Source organism: Vigna umbellata, chromosome 11 (genome assembly GCF_029865625.1).
Source record: "Vigna umbellata cultivar VRB3 chromosome 11, Vumbellata_1.0, whole genome shotgun sequence".
In the NCBI taxonomy this organism is placed as follows: Eukaryota; Viridiplantae; Streptophyta; class Magnoliopsida; order Fabales; family Fabaceae; genus Vigna; species Vigna umbellata.
In genome coordinates this window covers 30428603-30452058 of record NC_142175.1, presented here as the reverse complement: position 1 = coordinate 30452058, position 23456 = coordinate 30428603, and the positions used below count along the sequence as shown (strand labels likewise).

The following is a 23456-nucleotide window of genomic DNA, read 5'->3' as shown; positions in this document are numbered from 1 at the left end:
ATTAACTACATAAAATAAAGAAATATCAAGCCAAGGCAAGAAATAATTATAAAAACCTAGTTATGAACTATATGCAAAGGACGAGTTTTACAGAATTTCATAGAGCGAAGTAAATAACAATAATTAATAAATTTAATCTTAAAACCTATACATGTTACATTCGCGAAATGAGGGCTAAATTTGGTTTAGTCTTTAAAAACATTGGCGCGTGAATGTGAACGAAGAGTGTGAGGGTGAAGTTGACGCGACTTGAATCCACGAGACGCAACGTAAACGAAGAAGGGTTTTAGCCAAACCTCACCATTACCTTCCCGCGCTGAGTGAGGGTTTAAGCTCACTCACTCACTCACTGAGTCACCTCAAATTCTTAATTTCCAATGGAAGAAGAAATGGCGATGGACACTTCTCCGAATCCCGGTGATAGTTTCTTCGACCCTCAGAATCTCTCTTCGCGACAACAGTTCCGCAGATATGGGTATCGTATTTCATTCTCTCGATTCAAACCAGTGTCACTCTCTGATTAACGAATTCTTAACTTCAATCTTCGTTTATCACATTTAAACAAATTGCCGTATGTTTTACTTTTACTTCGGAGGCGCCGGGGTTTTGTGCAATTAGGGTTTATGCCTCTCACCAATCGAGCAGGTTTAGGTTGAGTTTTTCAGTTAGAAAAAAAAGGGGCAAAATGTTCAAAGCAACAGTTCGTGTCGAAAGTTTTTTCGAATCTGAACACTTGATATAATTTTAATTATTTTGGGTTTTTCTGGGCAAGTTTCTTTGTAACGACTTCTAGGAGAGAAAGGGAAAAAAAAGGAAATGTACTTCTCCATAAGTTAAAATTCGTTATGCGTACAGTAATATGTAGCTCTCTCATCAAACTTTTTCTAAAGTTTTGCATTTAAACTTGTTGATAGACTAATTTTAGCCTATAGACAAGTTTGTCCAAACATTGGGAAAGCCAAACAGTGAGGTTAGTGTTGAAGGATTGACTGGAGGAAAGCTTATAATGACGCTCTAATAGTTTCTTGAGTTGTTAAATTCGCCTACATTTGTCGTGGTTTCATCTTTTGAGTTATCGAACTGCATTTTGTGTATTGTGGAGGGTTGGTGTGTTAGATGTTATATGGAACCACCGAATGTTTTTTGGAATATAGAATGCATTATATAAACTATATGATTTTTTTTCTCAAAGTAGTGGCTATTCAACTACAGCTCCTTTGGGGCTGACCACCCTTTAAAACACTGAGAGAACATCGTGATTTGATCTATTGCTTCATCTTTACGTCTTCTGTAGCTGCAAAATGTTGTCCTGCTTGGATTTTAATAGTATTCTGTAAACTTGTGTCAATTTTTTATAATGCAATTTTGCAGGAAGAGGCACTCAACTTCAGGTGCTTCAATCCCACTGGACAACTCGGCTTCCAAGTTGAGTGAAACTGGGTTGTTATATGATGGCAAAAGCATCCATAGTCCTACTAATGCAGCACTTGTTCTTGAAAATATTAAACAAGAGGTTGAGAGTTATGATGCTGAATACTTGGAAGAGAAGACACCATATTCCACTAGGAGGAGGTTGTCCACTGGCGTTCCTGGTGTCCCTGGTATGGATGCTGGTTTTGATTCTGTTCGCTACTCATTAAAGGCTTGTAAGACAGAGGGTGACACATTGGGAGATGGTGCGGACACAATATTTACTTTGTTTGCATCTCTGCTTGATTCTTCGTTACAAGGTAATGCAAGTATGTTTTTATTTATGTACCCTAGTACCCGGAAAAAGTTATTTCATTCATCTTCATTTTCTCATTCTGTAAATGTGGATACAAAATTATCGATTTGAAGCTTGAAATTGCAAATAAGGGAGCCTTTTTCTTATCTTTTGCTCTTATTTGTTTGGAATCTGCTGGAGCATAATGGCTGATATTATAAGATGAACACTATTTCTTTCTCTGTTATAATTTAAACTCTGTATTATTAACAAAGTAAAAGTAAGCTTGTCTGTTTATTTCCTGGGCATTTTAGTTGCTCCCATTTCTCTCAGGAGAAGAATGGATCTTGTTGATGCAAATGCAATTTTTTTGTCATCATTCTATACCAAAAAAAGTAGAAAGAAATCGTGTAATTTTTATTGTATTTTTTTTACAGGACTGATGCCTATTGCTGATTTGATACTGAGAGTCGAGAATGCATGTCGAAATGTTTCAGAGTCTATAAGGTTTGTTTGCTACTAGACAACATAAATATTTGCATATGAAGTTGTATATCACAAACACTCAAGATATTTTTACTTAATTTTTATATAAGGCTCTGACATGTGTTCTTGTTATCTTGGGGATCGATGGAAGGACGTCATTCTTTTTTCATTTTACATTGTTCTATACTTTTTTTTTTCTTATTTATTTATTTATTATGGTTAGTTTGTTTACTGTGGTTCTCTTGAGAATCTATGCATATTCGTTCAAGATTTGTTTTTAATTGAATTTGTAGAGAAACTAGAGAGCTCTTTTTGGTGGTATTCTATTGTTGGATTTGGTTGTTTTTGTTGTTTAGTTGAAGGTTTTAAGATTTCCTGCCCTCCATCTCTTTGCCCATCTTCCTCTATTTTAGTAGTGTTCTACATGCTTGCTTATATATATATATATATATATATATATATATATATATATATATATATATATATATATATAATTTAGGAATTATGTTAGTTTTTACTTCCTGATGATGTCTTGGACTGGTTAGGAACTGTTTTGCGGTATCTATCTTTACGTATTTTGTTTTATGATGCTGCCAACTTATTACTGTAAATTGTGACATTTTTAGTATATAGACATAATAAAAAAACTATGAATATACTATGAACTTAATGTTGTTAAATAACTTTTATGGGGTGCGACCATAGTGCTATAACAAAGTGTTTTTCAACCCCTCTACTATAGGTAATTTGTGAAGAGAGGCCCAGTACCGCTGTGCCATAGGCCATAATGACATGCTTATTAGTTGAAAATTTGTCCTTCTGCCATATTCCACCATTGATAGCCTTGCACAATGTGCACATATTGGACATTTTTCTTCCTAAAAGATCACATTTTAATCTGTCATATAACTGAATATTTTTGGGAGATGTTTAAATAAGAAAAATATTTTTCTATGCATAAAGTTACCATTGTTCCTTTGCAAGATTGGAATTTTTTCTGTTTGTAAATTTGAGATGAACATAGGGTATAGATATAGAAATATGTTGCTTCCAGAAACTAGGATATTAACTGTTATTACTCGCGTATTAGAGGTATTGTTGATTCTATTTTGTAGCTGTATTTGAAAACATGGATGATATTCAGTAATATTGGATTTTTTTGTTTTTGTTAAGTTGAAGTGTAAACTCATTATTTACTTATTAATGAGGAGGTTTGTTGTAATTGATGCATGCCTCTCTGGTTAGCTGTCTCGGCTGTTTTAGAAGGACTCTTATTTTCACTCTGAATGTGTTTCTCTTTCTTTCCCCAATGAATTTTTAAATACAAATATTGTTGGAAATTCCATATCAACTTGAGATATGATCAAATTATAGTATATAATTAGGTGTTATCCTTAGCTTACAAGCCAGTTTTGTGAGGTTTGACTAGGTTTTAAAGTTCACTTTCTAAGATAATATCAAAACCTATCTCGGCAAAATTTATCATTTTATATGCTATTTTATTACCCACAAATATTTAGTCTCATGCTCACAATGTTGATTCTCGTAGCAGAAAGTGTTGGAAATCCCATTTTGACTAGATATATGACTAAATTATAATATGAGCAGATTTATAAGCTGGTTTTGTAAGGGTGAGTTAAACTTAAAGTTCAATTATTAAGAAATATGAATGAAAAATGAGAATTAAATCGAACTTTTAAACTATACTGAATAGTGTATAGACCAGAGAAGTATAGTACGAGTACTTGTTAATTGCAAAACAACTTTGGTTATAATATTATTGTGGCCTTTTTATTGTAGGTATGGTTTGAATGTAAGGCATCGTGTTGTTGAAGACAAGTTGATGAGGCAGAAGGCTCAACTTTTACTTGACGAGGCGGCAACATGGTCTCTCTTGTGGTTCCTCTATGGGAAAGGAAATATATTTCAACCCATATATTTTTGGGATTTTAAGTATCTATTGTGTCTCTAACTTATATTGTGTTTTCACTTTTGGTTATTCAAATCTATTTCCTTATATTAGTTAGTTCATTCACTGACGTTCTTCTTTTTGTCTGAATCAACTCGTTCAATGATTAGGCTTTGCATTTGATTATGATAATTTTGAATTTAAAATATAAGGAAAACTCAATGTGGTATTTAATGATATCTTCATCTCAATCTGTGATATAATTTGCATTTTGGGAGAGAGCCTATTCTATTTATCACTAGCTCACTATGAACTAGATAAAGAATTCCAAAGTTTTCTCCAAAGGAAATAATTCCACCCATATATATATATATATATATATATATATATATATATATATATATATATATAAATAGTCTGTGAGTTCCTTCAAATACTTGCTATATTGTTATAGGAGAGACGTGAAATTGAGTGGCTCTACCGCTATAGTTCATTCTCCCACATGTTAATAGCGGCCTTTTTTCTTTGTTTTTTTTTCTTTTTTCTTATAGTTTGTTTATATTTCAGTGACTGAAGAACTATCTAAAGATCAAATACTGGTAATACTTGTGTGATTCTACTTTATTTAACCGCCTAAACGAAACAATCTAGGAATGGGCTTATTGAAATCTGCTAACTTATCACAGGTGTCGGGAACCTCACATGTGGTGGCTTGTGAGTTTGTTGTGGAGGATCATACAGCTCAATTATGCCTTCGCATAGTCCAGTGGTTAGAAGGTTTAGCTTCTAAAGCACTTGACTTGGAAGCGAAGGTAGCTTTTGGATATTTCTGCATGGAATTTTGCATTTTTCACTAATATTTTTATTTTCCATTTAGTTGGACACACTAACAACGAAATTTTTTTTACACTATCATGTAATCATGGACTATCATATAATTGGAAATTCTTGACTTTTGTGATGATTATTTTAAAAAACCATATGTATTGTTAATTTCTTATTGGTCAACAGATATTTTTACTATAATGTTGTATCAAAATTGAACTCTTGTACTTTTTTAAATGATTCCTATTTATAAAAATGTGATCATCCATAGTAATGTATGATGCTATTTTTGATAAAAAAAAAAGTTAGGTAGTGAACAAGGAAGGATAATTTGGGAGAGGTGACGATATTATTATGTCAAGAAACTATGTGTTCACCTGATTGGATAGTGAAACCCTTGAAAATGCAAGTATTCCACTTCATGCAAATGCACTAAAGAATTATTAGTTAAATAACACACGTCCCCATAAATAAAACTTTGCTTCCCTGTATTTGTGAAGAAATACAACTGTTCATAAACTATGATTGTTAGAGTAATTTTGGAGATTCTGGGATATAGTTAGATTATAATACACAAGTGGATTCAAATTTCACTTATCAATTGATTTTGTGAGGTTGAGTTAGGCCTAAAACTTACACTTTCTTAGATGTTATTAGGACCTATTTTAGCAAGGTTTGTTAGTCATATTGTGTGGACAATCCATAAATGTTTAGATGTTATTACGTTGCTACCAGACAATCCATAAATATTTATTTTCATGTGAGATGTTCAGTTCTTGACACGGTAGAATGCGTTGAAGATCCAACATTGATTAGATATATGACCAAATTATAGTACATAAGTAGGTAAACCTTTCGTGAGTTTTAGTTATGTCTAAAATCCACACTTTCTAAGAGTTATCATTGGCTCACTATTGTTAATTAAACTAAATGTTCAATGATATGGCAGACAGTACTTATTGTCAAAAAGAAAAAAAAATTAATCATGGCTCAACTTATGGTTAGTATAGAATTGGAAATCATTTTTGTTTTTTTATTAGGTATATGACAAAAACCACCTTTTGATACACTGTTAGTTTGTAGCTTTGTTGGAAGTCCACCTTTCAAGTGAAAGTCAACTATCTCTATTTAATAGTTTATATTGTTTTACTTTATTTGCATAAATATCATTGTTTGATTAAACATTAACTGTTTTGGATTCTTCCTATATTCATGCAGGTGCGTGGATCTCATGTGGGTAGTTATCTCCCTAACTGTGGAGTTTGGCATCATACTCAGCGTTACCTGAAGAAAGGAACTCTTGACATGAATGTTGTTCATCACTTGGACTTTGATGCCCCAACTCGTGAAAATGCTAATCTTTTACCTGATGACAAGGTATTGGACAATCGCTGCTTGCAATTCTTTTGCACCTTTAATTTGGTTGTGTCTATGATCTATATTAATGGATATGCTAATTTATTTGTCTTGTATGTTATTAGCTTTTGACCGTTCCTACTGAAATTTAATTGCTCTTATGCTCATTGTTGGTTCATAAACAAATTATCTTTCTTAAGCAATATGCATTCCATATTTTTGATAACTGTACTGAGTACTTAAAACTTAGCAAACTAGTGCTAGGTTCGGGTAGTATCTGTTATATTGCAATAATTGGTAGTACATGGATTTTTAATTTGTTCATTTAGTTATGCTGTGGTGAACAGACAGTGGTGGTCTGATAACAATGCTCTTGATTCAAACTTGATTTTGAATGATAAAATTCACTGAGTTGTTGTACTTAGCAGATGTGTGTGTGTACACACACACACATATATATATATGTTTAATAGCTTTTTTGGTTTGTTATGTTGATTTTTTCAATGCGTCCCAATATTTTGAAAGTTCCTAGTTTAAAAGGTGAGTCAAAGTAAACCCTTCCGTCAAATTTATGGTGATGGTGTTATTATAGTGGCATGTGACATTCGGTGCTTGTGGCACATGCCATTTCCTTATGATAGAATATTCTGTTTTATACTTTTATAGGTTGTAATTTCCTAATTATTGATGATGACATAGAATAGTGAGGGTGTGTGCACTCTCCTAGTTGGTTAGTTCACAATGTAGTATGCCAATGATGTTTTGTTTGTTTTGATATAGAAACAAGATGAATCTCTTCTAGAAGATGTGTGGACTCTTTTAAGGGCTGGAAGGCTAGAAGAGGCTTGTGGACTTTGCCGGTCTGCTGGACAGGTAACCATAACTTTTACCCTGATAAGTTTATGGACTTCGTTAGTCTATGCTTCACATATTAGCATCTTGTTATTTTGGCAGCCATGGAGAGCTTCTTCTCTTTACCCATTTGGAGGCTTGAACCAGTTTCCTTCTGTTGAAGTTCTGGTCAAGAATGGTAAAAATAGAACTTTGCAAGCTGTTGAATTTGAAAGTGGTATTGGTCATCAGTGGCATCTTTGGAAATGGGCTTCATATTGTGCATCAGAGGTAGGGTTCTGTGTTTGCACTGATGAAACAATCTTCTTTGTTTTTTTATTGATGTTTGTGCTACCTGTGTTTTGATACTTTCCTCCCCAGATTTTCTCTTAAAAGTTTGATTATTGAAAATAGAATTTGTTATGCCTAATGTGCTCTCTTAGGTAAATCTTGTATATCTTTTCCTAAAAAGTTCGTAGGACCTGATTGGAATTTCATGACATCATAAGGCCTTATTGATAGAGTATGATATCCTTTAATTCTATATAGCATTTGATGCATCATTTTAGAAGGTAATGTATTGTATGAGATAATAGGATGATATTTTATTATGATGATTATAGAAACATTGGACAGGACAATAATTATTTTTTTTATAAAATTACTTTTACCTTTTTTATTAAAAAACAAAAATACTTTTTACTTAAAGTATATGAATTGAGTTTTGTAATTTTGCTTAGAAATAGACCGTGGACATTCAATAATAATAAAAAATTATACTTTGGATACTGATTTCAAAATTAAAAAAAAATATAGATCCCGTAGTTAATGACAGCCTGGCTGGTTTTAGGGGATATTATTAAATCACGCTGAATATGTAGCCAAACAATCCTTTGTTGTACAATAACTTTTTGGCAATGAATGGCATACGAGTGTATAAAATATCTTCAAAATAAACTTTCTTCCCTCCCTTTTTTCACGCTTTTTTTCCGTGCTGTCAACTTTTTAGATTTTAGGTTCTTTTTACCAGTTCATGAAGTTATTTGATTTTAAGACATTTTCAAACTATTTTTCGTTCATTGAAAATGAAAACCTCCTAATTGCACTTTTGTTTTCCAGAAAATAGCAGAGCAAGGAGGGAAATGTGAAGCAGCTGTATATGCAGCCCAGTGTAGCAACCTTAAACGGATGCTTCCACTCTGCAATGACTGGGAGGTCTCTCTCTCTCTCTCTCTCTCTCTCTCTCTCTCTCTCTCTCTCTCTCTCTCTTAAAATTGTTTTGGAAGTTTTTTGTTCTTTCATCCATAGATATGGAGAATATGCATTCTAGGAGCATACTGGCATGCAAAGACATCGTCATGGGACTGAAAACGAGCTACTTAGCTGTAACAGTTCATTAAACTGGTGTTTAGTGCTTTAACGTAGTTGTCAACCCCATATAGTGGTATGTAGTAATTGAACCCTAAGATGCTTTAGTAGGATAGTAGAAAGTGGGATGCTACTGTTGCAAATCCGATAGAGAAAAGACATATAACACATATAAATGCTAAACAAGCAGTATATTCTAAATTTGAAGACATGTTTGAAAGAATAAGAGGTACTGGACAATAATCATGAGAGGTGGTGAATTCTTACAAAAGTGTTCTAACAAGAGCCTCTTCTAACAAATATTCCTTAAATCACTTGATGACTGTTTTGAGGAGCAGTCTTGATAGTCATAATGTTCCAATAAAAATTTGAGGAAGATGAGGGACAAGCAGGAACACAAAATTTAGACTGATTTGATTCTCATTGGTCTACATCTAGTTCAATCCAACCAACTTGAGATGAATTGTTTTATTATTCTTGAAATTCAACAGTTACATGAACTCAACAACAAATAATATGCAACACACATGAGGATGTGATCTCTTTTGAAACCCTGTCAAGAAAAGACTAAGTGCAGAATATATAGTATGTAATTGTAAACTTCACCTTTAAAACGGTTTGAGTGAAATATGTCTACATGGTAGACATAGTTAATCCTTGAATTATAGATTCTAATTCTAATGTGTTTCACTCCCATCTGAATCTGAAGAACTGTTTTGTTTATTAGTTTTTTCCATTGTACTATCATTGTTGGAAGCCTTATTTACAGTGTGGCACCTAACGTTGCAGTCAGCATGCTGGGCAATGGCAAAGTCTTGGCTAGATGTGCAAGTGGACTTGGAAATCACTCGCTCACAGCCAGGCGGAGTTGATCAACTTAGAACATTTGGAGATGTAATTGATGGAAGCCCTGGACGTGCCGATGGTTCTTTTGAGCCTTCTAATGGACCTGAAAATTGGCCAATTCAAGTTTTGAATCAACAACCTCGACAGCTCTCATCTCTTCTTCAAAAACTTCATTCTGGGTAGTTGTGTAATTCCTTTTGCTTTGTAATCTTTGTTATGGTTATATGTTACAATTGGTTCTTTTTCCGTTCTAGGGAAATGATCCATGAGTCTGTTACTAGACAATGCAAGGAGCAACAGCGTCAAATTCAGGTATTTTTTCCATTTTTTAAACTTTCATATTGAAACATTTTATAATTTTATATCATTTCCACTATCATAAGAAAAGGAAATAAGGGGAATGCAAACTTTGGTTTTCTAATTCCAACTATATGTAAATCTGTGGCTGCTGATTAGAAGATATAGAGCCTTTTACACAAAGGATGATCTTTAGCTTTCTTTTTAATTTTAATTACATTGAAGAAACTCGATAGTGCAGACAGAACAATTTTACTTTTTTAATTCTCTTTAACTTACTGTATATTTTTCTTTACTGATGTCCTGAGGGTATATTGCTTCACAGATGACTTTAATGCTAGGGGACATACCACGGGTACTAGACCTTATATGGTCATGGATAGCTCCTACTGAAGATAATCAGAATGTATTTAGGTAAGTGTTATTACTGCTCTTCATGCCATCTTGTTCTGCTTGGTGTATGGGAAAAACTAATAGACTTCCCTACAATCTTACGCTTTGCCATTCTTCTCAGCCAAGCCTCCGTACCTCTGAAATATTGAGATCATGCTTTCATTACTGCAGTTTATCTCATTAATAGATTACCATCTGCATCTTTGAATTCTTCTGTACCCATATACATTGTCGTTTTAGTATCTGTTTTTCATTTGATACACTACCCCTGGGTTGGATCACACTGACCTGAGGCTTCTTCCTCACGACAAAGCATGGGTCTGCTGTTGGACAATGCCATTTCGCAGTGTCCAAAGCAACCACAACGAGCTGCCTTGGAAAACCCAATTCATACTGCCATCTTACAGGAGCCTATGAAATTACACTGCCGATGGCAGACCTGTGATTGAGCAAGTGTATTTTAGGAGGAAGTAGTTGGGCCCCAGCAGGATGGGCCTGCGTAAGGGTAGTTTATTTTATAAACTGTAAATATGTTAATGGGGATACTGTTGACCAAAAGATTTTATGCACTCTCACAGGCCGTGTGGAGATCCTCAAATGATACGATTTGGTGCACATCTGGTTCTTGTGCTTCGATATTTATTAGCTGAGGAAATGAAGGACACCTTCAAGGACAAGATTCTAAGTGTTGGTGATAATATTTTGCACTTGTAAGTAATTTTGTGTAATCTTTCTGCCCTTTTTCTCTCAAATAATATTAGATGGAAGATGGCCATATTTAGACATTACCTTAGCGTTCCTGCTTGTTGCATGACTTCCTGGTCGGTGACTTTAAACATAGTTTTAAGTATAATTGAAGCAGGAAAACATTGTGTTGAGTGAAAATTTGCTTTGCTATATTCATTTATTGGAATGGAAAAACATTAGGTATGCCCTATTTCTCTTTTCAAAGGAGCATGAAGAGTTGGTGGGAATATATGCTTCTCAGCTTGCATGTCACCGTTGCATTGATCTCTTTGTACACATGATGGAGCTTAGGCTGCACAGCAGGTAATTTGGACTCATTCCTTGTTACCCATTCTGTGTTTTATTTTTCTTTTTTGCATTAATCATGTCACCATGTCTGTTGTTAATCTAACTTCTTTTTTTGTTGATGTGGTTGTATTATAATATATGTTCTTATATGCTTCATGGTGATTCTGTCAACTGAACATGAAAGTTGATAACTGGCAAGTATGGACATTCATGATTTTAGACATCATATTTATCTATTTTTTGAAGTAATTGTAGACAAAGGGTTCATTAGAAGGGAAAAGAAGTACAAAGAAAGAGGGTTGAAGATATTTTTCTAAAGCAGAAAAAAGCAACAGTGAAGAACATTTAGTCAAAACGCAAACCTGTCCTTTTCATCATACTTAAATGAAACCACTTAAATAAAGCCGTGAGTTGTAACCTCGATACGACTATTGAAACAAGCCTGTAACATAAAAGAGGTGAGGAAAAAAATTGCTGAATAAGTACATCACAATCCAAATACACCGAACACCAGTAATCAATTGTGCCTGTAAAATGTTTGTAATCCTAATATTCTATGAAGGAAGAAAGTTAACATGCTTGGAAGAATGTAGGGGTGAAGTAGTTAGTCTTGGCTAATAGTTGGTTAGCTAGATAAACAAATAGGGGGAAATTTGGGAGGGAGGTTATTCAGGGAATTGTGTTAAGTGAACTAAGCAAGCGAGCAATTGTGTTAGAGGAATCTTTTGTATTAGAGCAAAGATCTTTCTCCTTTTTAAGTTAATTTTCAGTCAAGCATTAAAATTGTTTTTCCCCACTATTTCCTTGTTGGTTCCTAACAACTACGATGTATATTTTAATTAAACAGTGTACATGTCAAATACAAGATATTCCTTTCTGCTATGGAATATTTACCATTTTCTTCTCTGGATGATTCCAAGGGAAATTTTGAAGACATTATTGAGAGGTATGTAAGCTGTTGGTGTAGAATCTAATCTTTTATGTACATAGGAAGCTATTCCTTTTCATAATATATTCATTTGGAACAGAATTTTATTGAGATCCCGAGAGATCAAGGTTGGCAAATACGATAACTTGTCAGATGTTGCAGAACAACACAGACTGCAGAGTCTTCAGAAAGCTAAAGTTATCAAATGGCTTTGCTTTACACCACCATCAACAATTACAAATGTCAAAGATGTCAGTAAAAAGCTTCTTCTTCGAGCACTGGTTCATAGGTAAATAATGCATCTACTAAATGTCTCATCATATGAGATTTTTCTGACAAACTGCATTTGTGAAAGTTAAGCAATTGAAATTAGTGAAACTTGTGATTGATGTTTGATCTTTCACCTCCAGTTTCTAAAAAGATGTTAGCAATATCTTGTGCCAATTCTTATTTTGTACTTAACACTTGAACCCACCTAGTGAGAATAATGCCTTTGTATTATGTTAAGTTTCAAGATTTATTAAAAGAATCTGATCTTTCCTGTCCTCCTGTCGGCTGTTTTTGTATATAACTTGTATGTCATAGCATTTTTAATCCTTTCCCGCATTATTTGCTCTGCAATTTAGTTTTACCCCTCCATCTGAATTTTGCAACCCTTTTCGTCCCTCTGTAGCAACATACTCTTCAGGGAGTTTGCTTTGATTTCTATGTGGAGAGTGCCAGCAATGCCGATAGGTGCCCACACAGTACTTGGCTTTCTTGCTGAACCCTTAAAACAGCTTGCTGAAACTCTTGAGACCTCTGAGGATTATAATGTTTTTGAGGACCTGAGGGAGTTCCAAGACTGGGTATGCTGAACTAAGCTTTCATAGTTTAAGTTTTGGAACGTCAATCCCATAATTTCTGACTTGACTGTAGCACTTAACATTTAAATTTTTCCTGCATTCAACTAGCGTGAGTATTACTCTTGTGATGCAACCTACCGGAATTGGCTTAAAATTGAAGTGGAGAATGCAGAGGTTCCTGTCACTGAACTATCACTGGAGGAAAAGGAAAGGTCCATTTCAGCTGCCAAGGAAACACTGAATGCATCCCTTTCACTCCTTCAAAGTGAGTTAGTTCACAACCTTGTTAAAAAATCTGATATTTTAGCAATATATTGATTGTGAAAGTTCTGTTCCTGTTTTAAAATTATTTAGTACATTGACATTTTAATAGACTTGTAATTGCCCTTTATGTAGGAAAAGAAACACCTTGGTTGGTTTCAACTGATCGTATGTATGAATCAGTTGAACCAGTTTTCCTTGAACTTCATGCAACAGCAATGCTCTGCCTGCCATCTGGAGAGTGTTTGTGTCCAGATGCTACTGTTTGTACTACACTTACGAGTGCTCTCTACTCTTCAGCTGGTGATGAGGTCGTCTTAAATCGACAATTAATGGTATGTTTTTTCAACCATTGACAGCTTAAGCCAGGAAATATACTGTTGTTTCTTGAACCATTTATTCCTGTTTGAATGCTTAAGTCAACAAATATACCGTTGTTTCTTGAACCATTTATTTCAAAAGACAAGTTACATGCTTTGCCCCTGTATTTTCTGGGAATCTTTAAGTAGGTACATATATGATTTAAGATGTGTAATGAGCCCTATAATTTAAAAGTAAATGCTTGTTTCAAGAGCAGAAAATAAATACTTAAGAGTAAATCATTTAATTCAAAGATTTTCTTGGATACAAAAATTAAATTTGCTTAGTATGTGTCTAATTGGTGAATGGTGTACCTTGCAATGATAACTGTTGTATGGACTGGCGTTATCAAGCTTCCATTGTTCTCTTGGATAACTGTTATATTGACTGGCTTTTCTATGTTTACGATCTATTACTTAAGATTGAAACTGTAAAATAATTCTAGAGGGCTTAATTGATCCCTCTCACAATCTTCTATTTATAAGAATAAATTGATACACAAGTACATGATAAATAGGGTAACCCTAGACACAATATAATCATGATAAATAGGGTAATCCTAGACACAATATAATCATGATAAATATGGTAACCCTTGACACACTAATGATGATAAAATAGGATAAATATCCTAACACTCCCCCTCAAGCTGGAGCATACAAATTGTATGTACCAAGCTTGGAATAAATAAACTCAATCCAAGGACCCCTTAATGACTTGGTCAATACATCTGCTAGTTGATCGTTTGACCCAATAAACTCAGTACATATTTCTTTGGTCAACAACTTTTCACGAACAAAATGACAATCAATTTCTATATGTTTAGTCCTCTCGTGAAACATTGTATTTGATGCAATGTGGAGAGCAGCTTGATTGTCGCAATACATCTTCATAGTATGGATGTCACAAAATTTAACCTCTTGAAGGAATTGTTTCACCCATATAAGTTCACATGTTAGTGATGTCATTGCCCTATACTCGGCTTCCGCGGTTAATCGAGCTACTACATTCTGTTTCTTACTTTTCCATGAAATAATGTTTCCTCCCAGAAAAACACAATATCCTGTAGTATACCGTCTATTAATAGGTGAACCTGCCCAATCTGCATCACAATACCCAGAGACCTGAATGCTTCCTTTATTTCATATAACAATCCTTGCCCGAGAGCCTTCTTTACATACCTTAGAATGCGAATGAGAGCATTCCAATGGTCAACACATGGAGCCTGCATGAACTGACTAACCACTCCAACTGCAAAGGATAGATCTGGCCTTGTAATAGTGAGATAAATCAGTTTTCCAACTAGCCTCCTATACCTCTCTGGATCGGAGAATAATTCACCTTCTTCTGTCCTTAATTTCTGGTTTGGGTCCATGGGACTGTCTACCGGTCTACAATCAATCATGCCTGTTTCTTGTAATATATCAAGAGCATACTTCCTTTGGGAGATTACAACTCCATCTTTTGATTGCGCTACTTCAATGCCTAAGAAGTATTTGAGATTTCCAAGATCCTTGGTTTGAAAATGTCTACACAAGTACTCTTTTAGTTGAGATATTCCAACAACATCATTTCCTGTAATGACAATATCATCAACATATACTATTAAATAAACACATTTCCCGAGAGAAGAATGACAACAAAAAACTGAATGGTTTGCTTCACTGCGTTTTAGCCCAAATTTTTGAACAATGGAGCTAAACTTTCCAAACCAAGCACGTGGGGATTGCTTGAGGCCATATAGAGATCGATCAATTTGCATACCATACCAGACTCCCCTTGAGCAACAAACCCAGGAGGTTGCTCCATATAAACTTCTTCCTCAAGATCACCATGTAGGAAGGCATTCTTGATATCCAAAGTGACGAATGGCTGCCATGGCAAAGAAGAGACGAATAATAGTCATCTTGGCTACAGGAGAGAAAGTGTCACAATAATCAAGACCTTAAACCTGAGTGTAACCTTTTGCAACAAGTCGAGCTTTGAGTCGATCAATTTCACCATCAGGGCCAACTTTAACTGCATACACCCATCGGCAACCAACCGCCTTTTTTTCCTGGGGGAAGGGGCACCAACTCCCAAGTATTACTGTGGTCAAGAGCCTGTATTTCTGCAATCATAGCTTGTCGCCATCTAGGATGATCAAGTGCTTCTTTCACATTCTTGGGTATAACAACAGAGGACACTGAGGATAAAAGAGAAAAATAGGAGGGCGACAATCGATGATAGCTTAGAAAATTATAAATGGGATGAGGGTTTCGAGTGGAACAAGTACCTTTTCTGAGGGCAATAGGCCATGCTGAATCATTTGCACCAGGAGGCGTGGGAGGAGGTGACGAGGGAGAAGAATCTGAAGTAGGAGATTCACCATTGTCTTGGGGAGGTGGACTATCCATTGAGGCCCTGTGTGGGATGATCTCAGTATGTGGAGAAATAGGTGTAGAAGGATTGTGATCAAGACTTGGAATGACAGAGACAGTGGAGCTATTTGACTCAGCCATTGGAATAGGAAGGACCTGCTGGAGGATAGAAACATCCTGAACAGATGGAGAGAAGTAAGGAGTCTGTTCAAAGAATGTGACAATGGCAGACATGTAATACTTCTTAGTTTCAGGAGAGTAACACCGATATCCTTTTTGAAGTTGAGAATAGCCTAAGAAGACACATTTGAGAACGCGAGCGGAGAGTTTGTCTAGACCTGGAGACATGTCATAAACAAAACATACACAACCAAACACTCGGGGAGATGTATGAAAGAGAGGATCATTAGGAAACAAAATGGAGAAAGGGACTTTATTATCAAGAGAGGAGGAGGGCATCCTATTAATAAGATAACATGCAGTTAAGATGGCATCCCCCGTGATGGACAGGAATATGGGCACCAAGCAAAAGGGTACGAGTAGTTTCAACCAAGTGTCTATTTTTTCGTTCTGCTATACCATTTTGCTGTGGTGTATGAGGACAATTAGACTGATGTAAGATACCATGAGAACTCAAGATGGAAGAAAAGGAGGATGAGAAATACTCTTTTGCATTATCACTTCTTAATATTTTGATTACTTGACCAAATTGATTCTTGATTTCATTCAAAATGGATGTAAAGATAGCTAACAATTCAGAACGATTTTTCATAAGATAAACCCAAGTCCATCTTGAATATTCATCAATAAAGGTAACAAAATATCTAAAACCAAAGGAGGAGATACGACTAGGTCCCCATATATCAGAATGGATGATGGAAAAACTAGAATTACATATTGATTAAGACCTTTTAGGAAAGGAAGATCTAACATGTTTTCCTAAATGACATGACTCACATTCTAAGGTTTGGAGACCACTAAGTTCAGGACACATCTTTTTTAATTTGGACAAATGAGGATGGCCAAGTCGATCATGTAGCACTTTAGGATTAGGAGCAACAACACAGGACACCCTTGGACGAGATCCAAAATGGTATAATTCGCCAGCTTCATATCCTTCTCCAATCTGTCTCCCCGAACCACGCTCCTGTATAACAAAAGATTTATGATCAAAGGTTATTGAACAATTTAACATTTTAGTCAACTGGCTTAGGGAAATTAAATTAAAAGGACAATTAGGGACAAAAAGGACTGAGTTGAGATTGAGGGAGGGAGACAAAGAAACATGACCGACTCCTTTGGAAGAAGTTTTAGATCCATTTGCAAGGGTTATGAAATGAGGTTTTTCTCAAAAGGAAATAGATGAGAACAAAGAGGTATTACCAGAAATGTGATCAGAAGCACCTGAGTCAATTACCCATGAATTTTGACCTTCCATAGATTGAGAAACGTAGGTTGTTGATGTATTGGGAGATTGAGATGGTTGTGCCAAGCGGTTAGACTTTAACCTTAAATACTCTTGATATTCATCCTCAGAAAACATAGAAGTGGAAGTTTCAGTCTTCAAAATATTGGCGGTTTTGGAAGGAAAGCCATGTAAGGAGTAGCAATTCTCTTGAGTATGACCCATCCTTTTACAGTATGTGCATTGACGACGTCCCCGACCTTCTCGTCCTCCTCCTCTAGTGCCACGTCCTCCTCTTCCTCGTGTGGCAACCATGACAGATGGTTCCACTAGTTCATGCGTTTCTTTAGTTTGAGGTACCGGGACGCAGAAGGCGAGTGGTCAATGTTTCCATAGAGGGGACCTCATGACTAGTTAGAAGTTGATCTCTGAGATGATAAAAATCGGGATGTAGGGCACGAAGGATCAACACCATGTAAAATTTGTCTAGTTTCTTTTTGATATCTCTAATGGATCTACTTCCAAAAGCATCCTAAGTTCTTCGACAGCAGATTGAGCTTCAGCCAGGAAGGACACCATATCATGGTCTGCCATTTTAAGAGATGCAAGCTTGTTCGTAGTGTCATAGAGACGTTGAATATCGTTGGCATAAATGCTTTGGGCTTTCTTCCAAAAGGAGTGACAAGTTTTGAAAGCCCTCAAAGATATAAGAAGTTTGGGTTCCACTGATTGCCATAACAGGGCGCACAACTAGAAATCTGCTTGTTTCCACTAATCAGCTTTTTCAATAGGCACATGGCTTCCATCTCGCTCAAGGTGGTCATAATGCCCTTGGCCAAGGAACCACATTTCAACGGCAGCAGACCATGATAGATAATTTTTTCCATTTAGCTTCTCGGAGGTAATTGATGGACTTCCGGAGAAGGAAAGAGTACTGCCAGACGCCATTTCTGAAGAAGATGAATATTACTAGCGAGGAACAAGAAAACCCTAAGGGTTTAGACGAAGGAAACTGTGACAGTGATGGGCGACAGTTGCCGGCAACAGCGAGCCGTGGCCGGCGACGACGGACGACGGTGGCCGGCGGTGGACGGTGGCCGGCGGCGGGCGGTGGCGGGCGACGAAGAACTGTGGCGCCGGACAAATATATATTACGAGACAGAAACCAGAGTGGGATCGACCCGCTCTGATACCAACTTAAGATTGAAACTGTAAAATAATTCTAAAGGGTTTAATTGATCTCTCTCACAATCTTCTATTTATAAGAATAAATTGATACACAAGTACATGATAAATAGGGTAATCCTAGACACAATATAATCATGATAAATAGGGTAACCCTTGACACACTATAATGATGATAAAATAGGATAAATATCCTAACACTATTAATTTTGCAGGTGAATGTTTCCATATCTTCAAGGGATAGTTATTGCGTTGATGTTGTTCTTCGCTGCATAGCTATTGCTGGTGATGGACTTGAACCACATGAGCTCAATGATGGTGGTATTCTTGGCACCATCCTGGCTTCTGGTTTCAAAGGTAGAAATTTTATTAAATAATGGCTAGCTTTCATGAAGTACAAGGTGTTACCTGTCATTAAAATCCCTCCCATATCTTGATATCAAAATCCCTCCCATATCTTGATATCATACAGTAAATTAAGGGAGTTTTTCAAATAAGTATGCAAAGACATTTAAGTTATATTAATCTATTGATGTTCAGTTGTGGAGTTGTTATCTTAAAGTTGGGTTAACGCTTTGCGATTTCTCATATTTTTATTCACTTCATTCCTTTTTAAGTGTAATTATTGTTCTCAAATTTAGAAATTTAGTTAATATCCTTATTTATATGATATTATCAACTCAATTTCTTAATATGCCTATTTTAATTCTGTTAGAGAACTAATTGAGACATTTTATTCATTCATATGCTTACAAGGTTATGGTATTCTATATATATATAGAATACCATGACAGAATACAACTCACTTCTTAAGTTGGGTACACACACACAAAACAACATAAACTTAATACATTTCAACAAATTCATATATCATTTCTCTTATTAAACATAGCTTTTATTGGTGCATTGAAATTGAAATTGAAATATTCAAAGCGTGTGGGTAAATAGTTAATAACATGTACAATGGTGGCTTATATTTGGTCTGGTTTTAATTTTGGATTTGTCTATAATTTATTGTTTTTTATGATAAGTGGGTGATGGTTATTTGAAGCAATAGATTAGCGTTTGCCAGCTGTAGTTAGTTATTCTAGCTGTCTTATCTGTTACAGGAGGTTACAGAAAACTGCTTTGTCTCTACTATCAATACTTGAAAATTTTGAGTGGTTCTGAAAATAAAATCAAATAAGAGAACCTTCTTCTCTTTCAATTTTCAGTTTCTCTAAACTCTTCAGAGTGTAAAATAGCTAATAAAAATATAATTGAAAAAAAATAGTGTTTAATATTATCTAGGACTTTAAAACCACATAGAAATATGATTTTTTTTCTTCCGAAACCTTAATTGAAAAGTAACAGTAGCGTTTTGGTTGGGAACCCCTTCCTGTGACTTCTAAATTTTGTTGTCCTAATAAAACTGACTTTATGTAATTCAGTTCACACCTAGAATTTGGAATTGTTAAGAATTATTAAACCATGTCTTGGTCTGATCTATTCTTGTTTATATCAAGAGCCAGTCCATATCAGTAGCATGGCTTCGCTGTTACTTCCATTCTACACTGTTGACTTAACTCAAAGAATGGTACACTGGGTCTTTGTTTCCATGTTCCAAGCCTAAGAAGCTGTTCCGTGAACGGTTTTGTAAGAAATATAAAATCCATTCTTGGGATAAACTGCCTAAACACCTATAGGCTTGCTTTTAGGATTAGGCGGTCATTCAGAGAAATTTCAAGTATAAGTGTTTTATGATTTGAAATTTATTGTTATATTTGTTTCTTCCATGGAATATAATACTGGATCATACCATTTTTAACCTTGAGTTACAATCAGAGACCTGGGACAAATGGGTAGAAGATCCTCTAACTTATTTCCTTGTCATAGGTGAGCTTCCTCGGTTTCAAGCTGGAGTTACAATGGAAATATCCCGTTTGGATGCTTGGTATTCTGACAAAGATGGCACCTTAGAGTGTCCGGCAACCTACATAGTGAAAGGACTTTGTCGTAGGTGCTGCCTTCCAGAAGTCATTCTTCGTTGCATGCAAGTAAGTCAACAGATTGTACTGACATATTTACATTTTTTGTGGATGTAACCTGTTAAAAACTCAAAACTGTTGAGAATTTTTCCAATGGGAGTTCGTTGAATCACTCAGGAGTAATTAATCAAATGGGTATCATTAATTAGTTGAGTAGTCAATTGTTTCTAAATAAAATATGTTCACAATGATTTGTTTTTTTTTAATTTTTTTGGAATTTTCAGAGTTTTATTATTTTCAACTTCTGTCTTACCAACAGGTCTCTGTTTCTCTAATGGGGTCGGGAGTCTTACCTGACTGTCATGATACTTTGATAGAGCTGGTTGGCAGTCCGGAAACTGACTTTCTTCACTTGTTTAGTCAACAACAATTACAGGCAAGATTATAGTTTCGTGTTTCTCAAAGAAACATTAGGCTCTATGCTTTAAACTTCATCCTTCGTCTATTAGCCTATTTTATGTTTGCGCGGAGTCATGAGACTAGTTATATGGTTTTCATTATTGGCTATACTGTAGCGCACAGAAGTAACTGAGGGAGACAGACAAGTCATTTTTTGCTATTTTTTTAATGTTACTGAGACGCGCCCATTTTGATATTAAAAGTATGAAAAAAAATGAAATTGAATTCTAGCTCATAGAACTTGTTATGAAGATGTTCTTTCAAAAAGACCTAATGACTTTTCGTCAATTTCATTATCGCAAAGTGCCATAAGTTGCTTAGTAATAACGACATACACCTAGTTTTCCATTCCGTATATTTCTATCTAGATATGTAAGTCATTGAGCCACTGGTTTATATGTACATGAAAAATATTAGAGCTGGTATGTTAGTTGCAACTAAAAATAGTTCTTATTTTGTCAATTTAAGCCTGAATGGATGTTTAATTCTTTTCACTTGTAGGAGTTTTTATTGTTCGAGAGGGAATACTCAATCTGCAAAATGGAAATTACAGAGGAATGATTTCTGTGTCCTCTTGAGCTGAGAGCTTTGTTCGGTACTTTTTCTGGAGCTACAAATTTTTAAAGGATGAACTGCCCTATAAACGCTTACACTTTCTTTATGTAGTTATTAATTTGCTTTTGGAAGAAAGAGCGAGGATGAAAGTGTCTGGTGCTGATTGCACAAAGTGGCCGAACTCGAACCTGCTGCTATTGTATGCCTTCCCTGTTACCATTATTCAGTATCTCAGGTTCGAGACTCGGGGTATTCCCCGAAATGCAAAATTGTTGAATAAAGTGTATCGGGAATTTTGCTTTTAGCCCTGTTCTTAAATTGTTAAAAAAGATCCTTGTATATAATTTGTATTATTTAAATCAGGCTTTTTTTTTTATATATATCATCATTGTTCTCCTTTCCGCATTGCTTGGTTGTCTTTTATTTGCTTAATATCATGAAAGAGAAAAAAAAGAAGGGGAAAAGGTCATTTGAATTGATATTAAGTTTCTTACAAAATAACAATGGTTCTCTTTATATGGAGGAAGAAAAGAAATAAAGCATCAGATGATAAACAGCCTGTAACAAATCTAATACAATACTGAAACCTTTTGCAAACTTAGCTGTGTTTGTTTCAAGTTGTTTATTATATTATTCACAGTGATTGAGAGGTGAGTGAATGTTTCGTATGTATCCATTGATGATAAAGAGTAACGATTTTTTGACATACTTAAATATTTTACATTTATTTGATATTTTTTTTTTAAATAATACAAAAGTTTATACTTTTTTGATCATTTTATTTATAATTTATGTCAAATGAATGTAAAAGTGTATTATGAAATTATTAATCTTTGAGAAATGAGAGTTGATTTGTGGAGATGGTCTAAAATTGGCTTCTCCTGTATATGGTGGAGCGTTGTGTCTCTCTTAGAATGATTCAATAACCAGAACTAAGTCTCTGTTCACTTGAATGGATTTGAGGGAGAGTGATTGAATGAATTTAAGAGGATTTGAATGTAAATTTTTTGTTGTTTATTTGAGTTAATTTTGGAGTAAGTGAGAGTGAATTTGAAAATAAAGTTTCTGAGAATTAATATAGAATATGATTGATGTGACAGATTAAAAAAAAGAAGATTATGTACATGCAAAAAATAATTCTTCTCCATGCCTTCTAAATCAATTTATTTAGATTTTAATTGATCTTTTGAAAACTTGTAATTTTAAATTAATTACATAGATTAAAACTATTCTTTAATTTAATCACGCATATTTTATTTTAAATTGATTATAAAATTAATGTCTTTAAAAATTTTCACAAATAATAACCTTTGTTTTTTTTAAAAGTTACTCAAATAAAGTTAATAGAACATTATTATATCAAATGGATGAAAATTAAATTTTTAATTGATTTTTTTATGTCTGATGTCAGAAGTTCCTTGGACTTTTTAGAGAATGAATTGTGGGAGTTTTTTTAAGAAGAAAAGAAAAGAAAAATTAAATATTGAAAATTAAAATAAAAGAAAATTAATATCTTTAAAATTTTTCATAAGTAATAACCTCTATTTAAAAAAAAAGAGTTACTCAATAAAGTTAATAGAACATTATTTCTTCAAATGGATGAAAATTTAATTTTTAATTGATTTTTTTATGATATCAGAAGTTCCTTGGACTTTTTAGAGAACGAATTGTGGGAGAGTTTTGTTTAAAGCAGAAAAAAAAAGAAAAATTAAATATTGAAAATTAAAATAAGACAAAAATAAGACAAAAATAATTAATTAAAAAAAATTTGAGATTACATTTTAATTACTTAAAAATGTAAAAAAATGTAAAGAAAAGATTTAACGATGATTTTTTTTATTGTTGTAATATTATTTTTTTAATATAAATTAGAATAAAATTTGTTATCAAAATGATAATTCGTAAAAGATAATAAATTCGAAATAAAATATAATTTTAAAATTTTATAACTTTATTATAATTGTTGTTATTATTATTGATTATAAATATTTTTTATAATAATATTTTTAATTTTTGAAAAAATAATAATACCAAATTTAATATCAAATTATATTTAAAAAAATTATAAAGTATTTTTATT

The 23456-nt window shown here is 34.2% G+C and overlaps 1 protein-coding gene across 2 annotated transcripts; it reads left to right on the top strand.

The window, feature by feature from the left end:
• The first annotated feature begins 190 nt into the window (after nt 1-190).
• Nucleotides 191-21777, top strand: LOC124831814 (nuclear pore complex protein NUP107). 2 transcript variants are annotated; one of them, XM_088102105.1, is made up of 25 exons: nt 191-475; nt 1372-1730; nt 2143-2212; nt 3992-4107; nt 4668-4699; nt 4787-4912; nt 6144-6302; nt 7062-7154; nt 7236-7403; nt 8232-8327; nt 9270-9505; nt 9581-9638; nt 9949-10037; nt 10595-10726; nt 10944-11066; nt 11899-11997; nt 12080-12268; nt 12653-12827; nt 12933-13089; nt 13221-13420; nt 18611-18752; nt 20271-20431; nt 20682-20798; nt 21323-21416; nt 21488-21777. In XM_088102105.1, exons 1-24 carry the CDS (start codon nt 378-380, stop codon nt 21380-21382), a joined length of 3255 nt encoding a protein of 1084 aa, XP_087958231.1. In that variant the 5' UTR covers nt 191-377; the 3' UTR covers nt 21383-21416; nt 21488-21777. The 2 variants fall into 2 exon arrangements, with proteins under 2 accessions (XP_087958231.1, XP_047161854.1); XM_047305898.2 differs by having other exon boundaries at nt 192-475; nt 21323-21777.
• The last annotated feature ends 1679 nt before the right edge of the window (nt 21778-23456 follow it).

Bases quoted from the DNA above. Each gene is read 5' to 3' on its own strand.
- LOC124831814 (XM_088102105.1), top strand. From the start codon at position 378: ATGGAAGAAGAAATGGCGATGGACACTTCTCCGAATCCCGGTGATAGT. The intron at 1,731-2,142 runs GTAATGCAAGTA...TTTTTTTTACAG, and splicing joins GCTTGATTCTTCGTTACAAG to GACTGATGCCTATTGCTGAT. The intron at 10,038-10,594 runs GTAAGTGTTATT...GCACTCTCACAG, and splicing joins GATAATCAGAATGTATTTAG to GCCGTGTGGAGATCCTCAAA.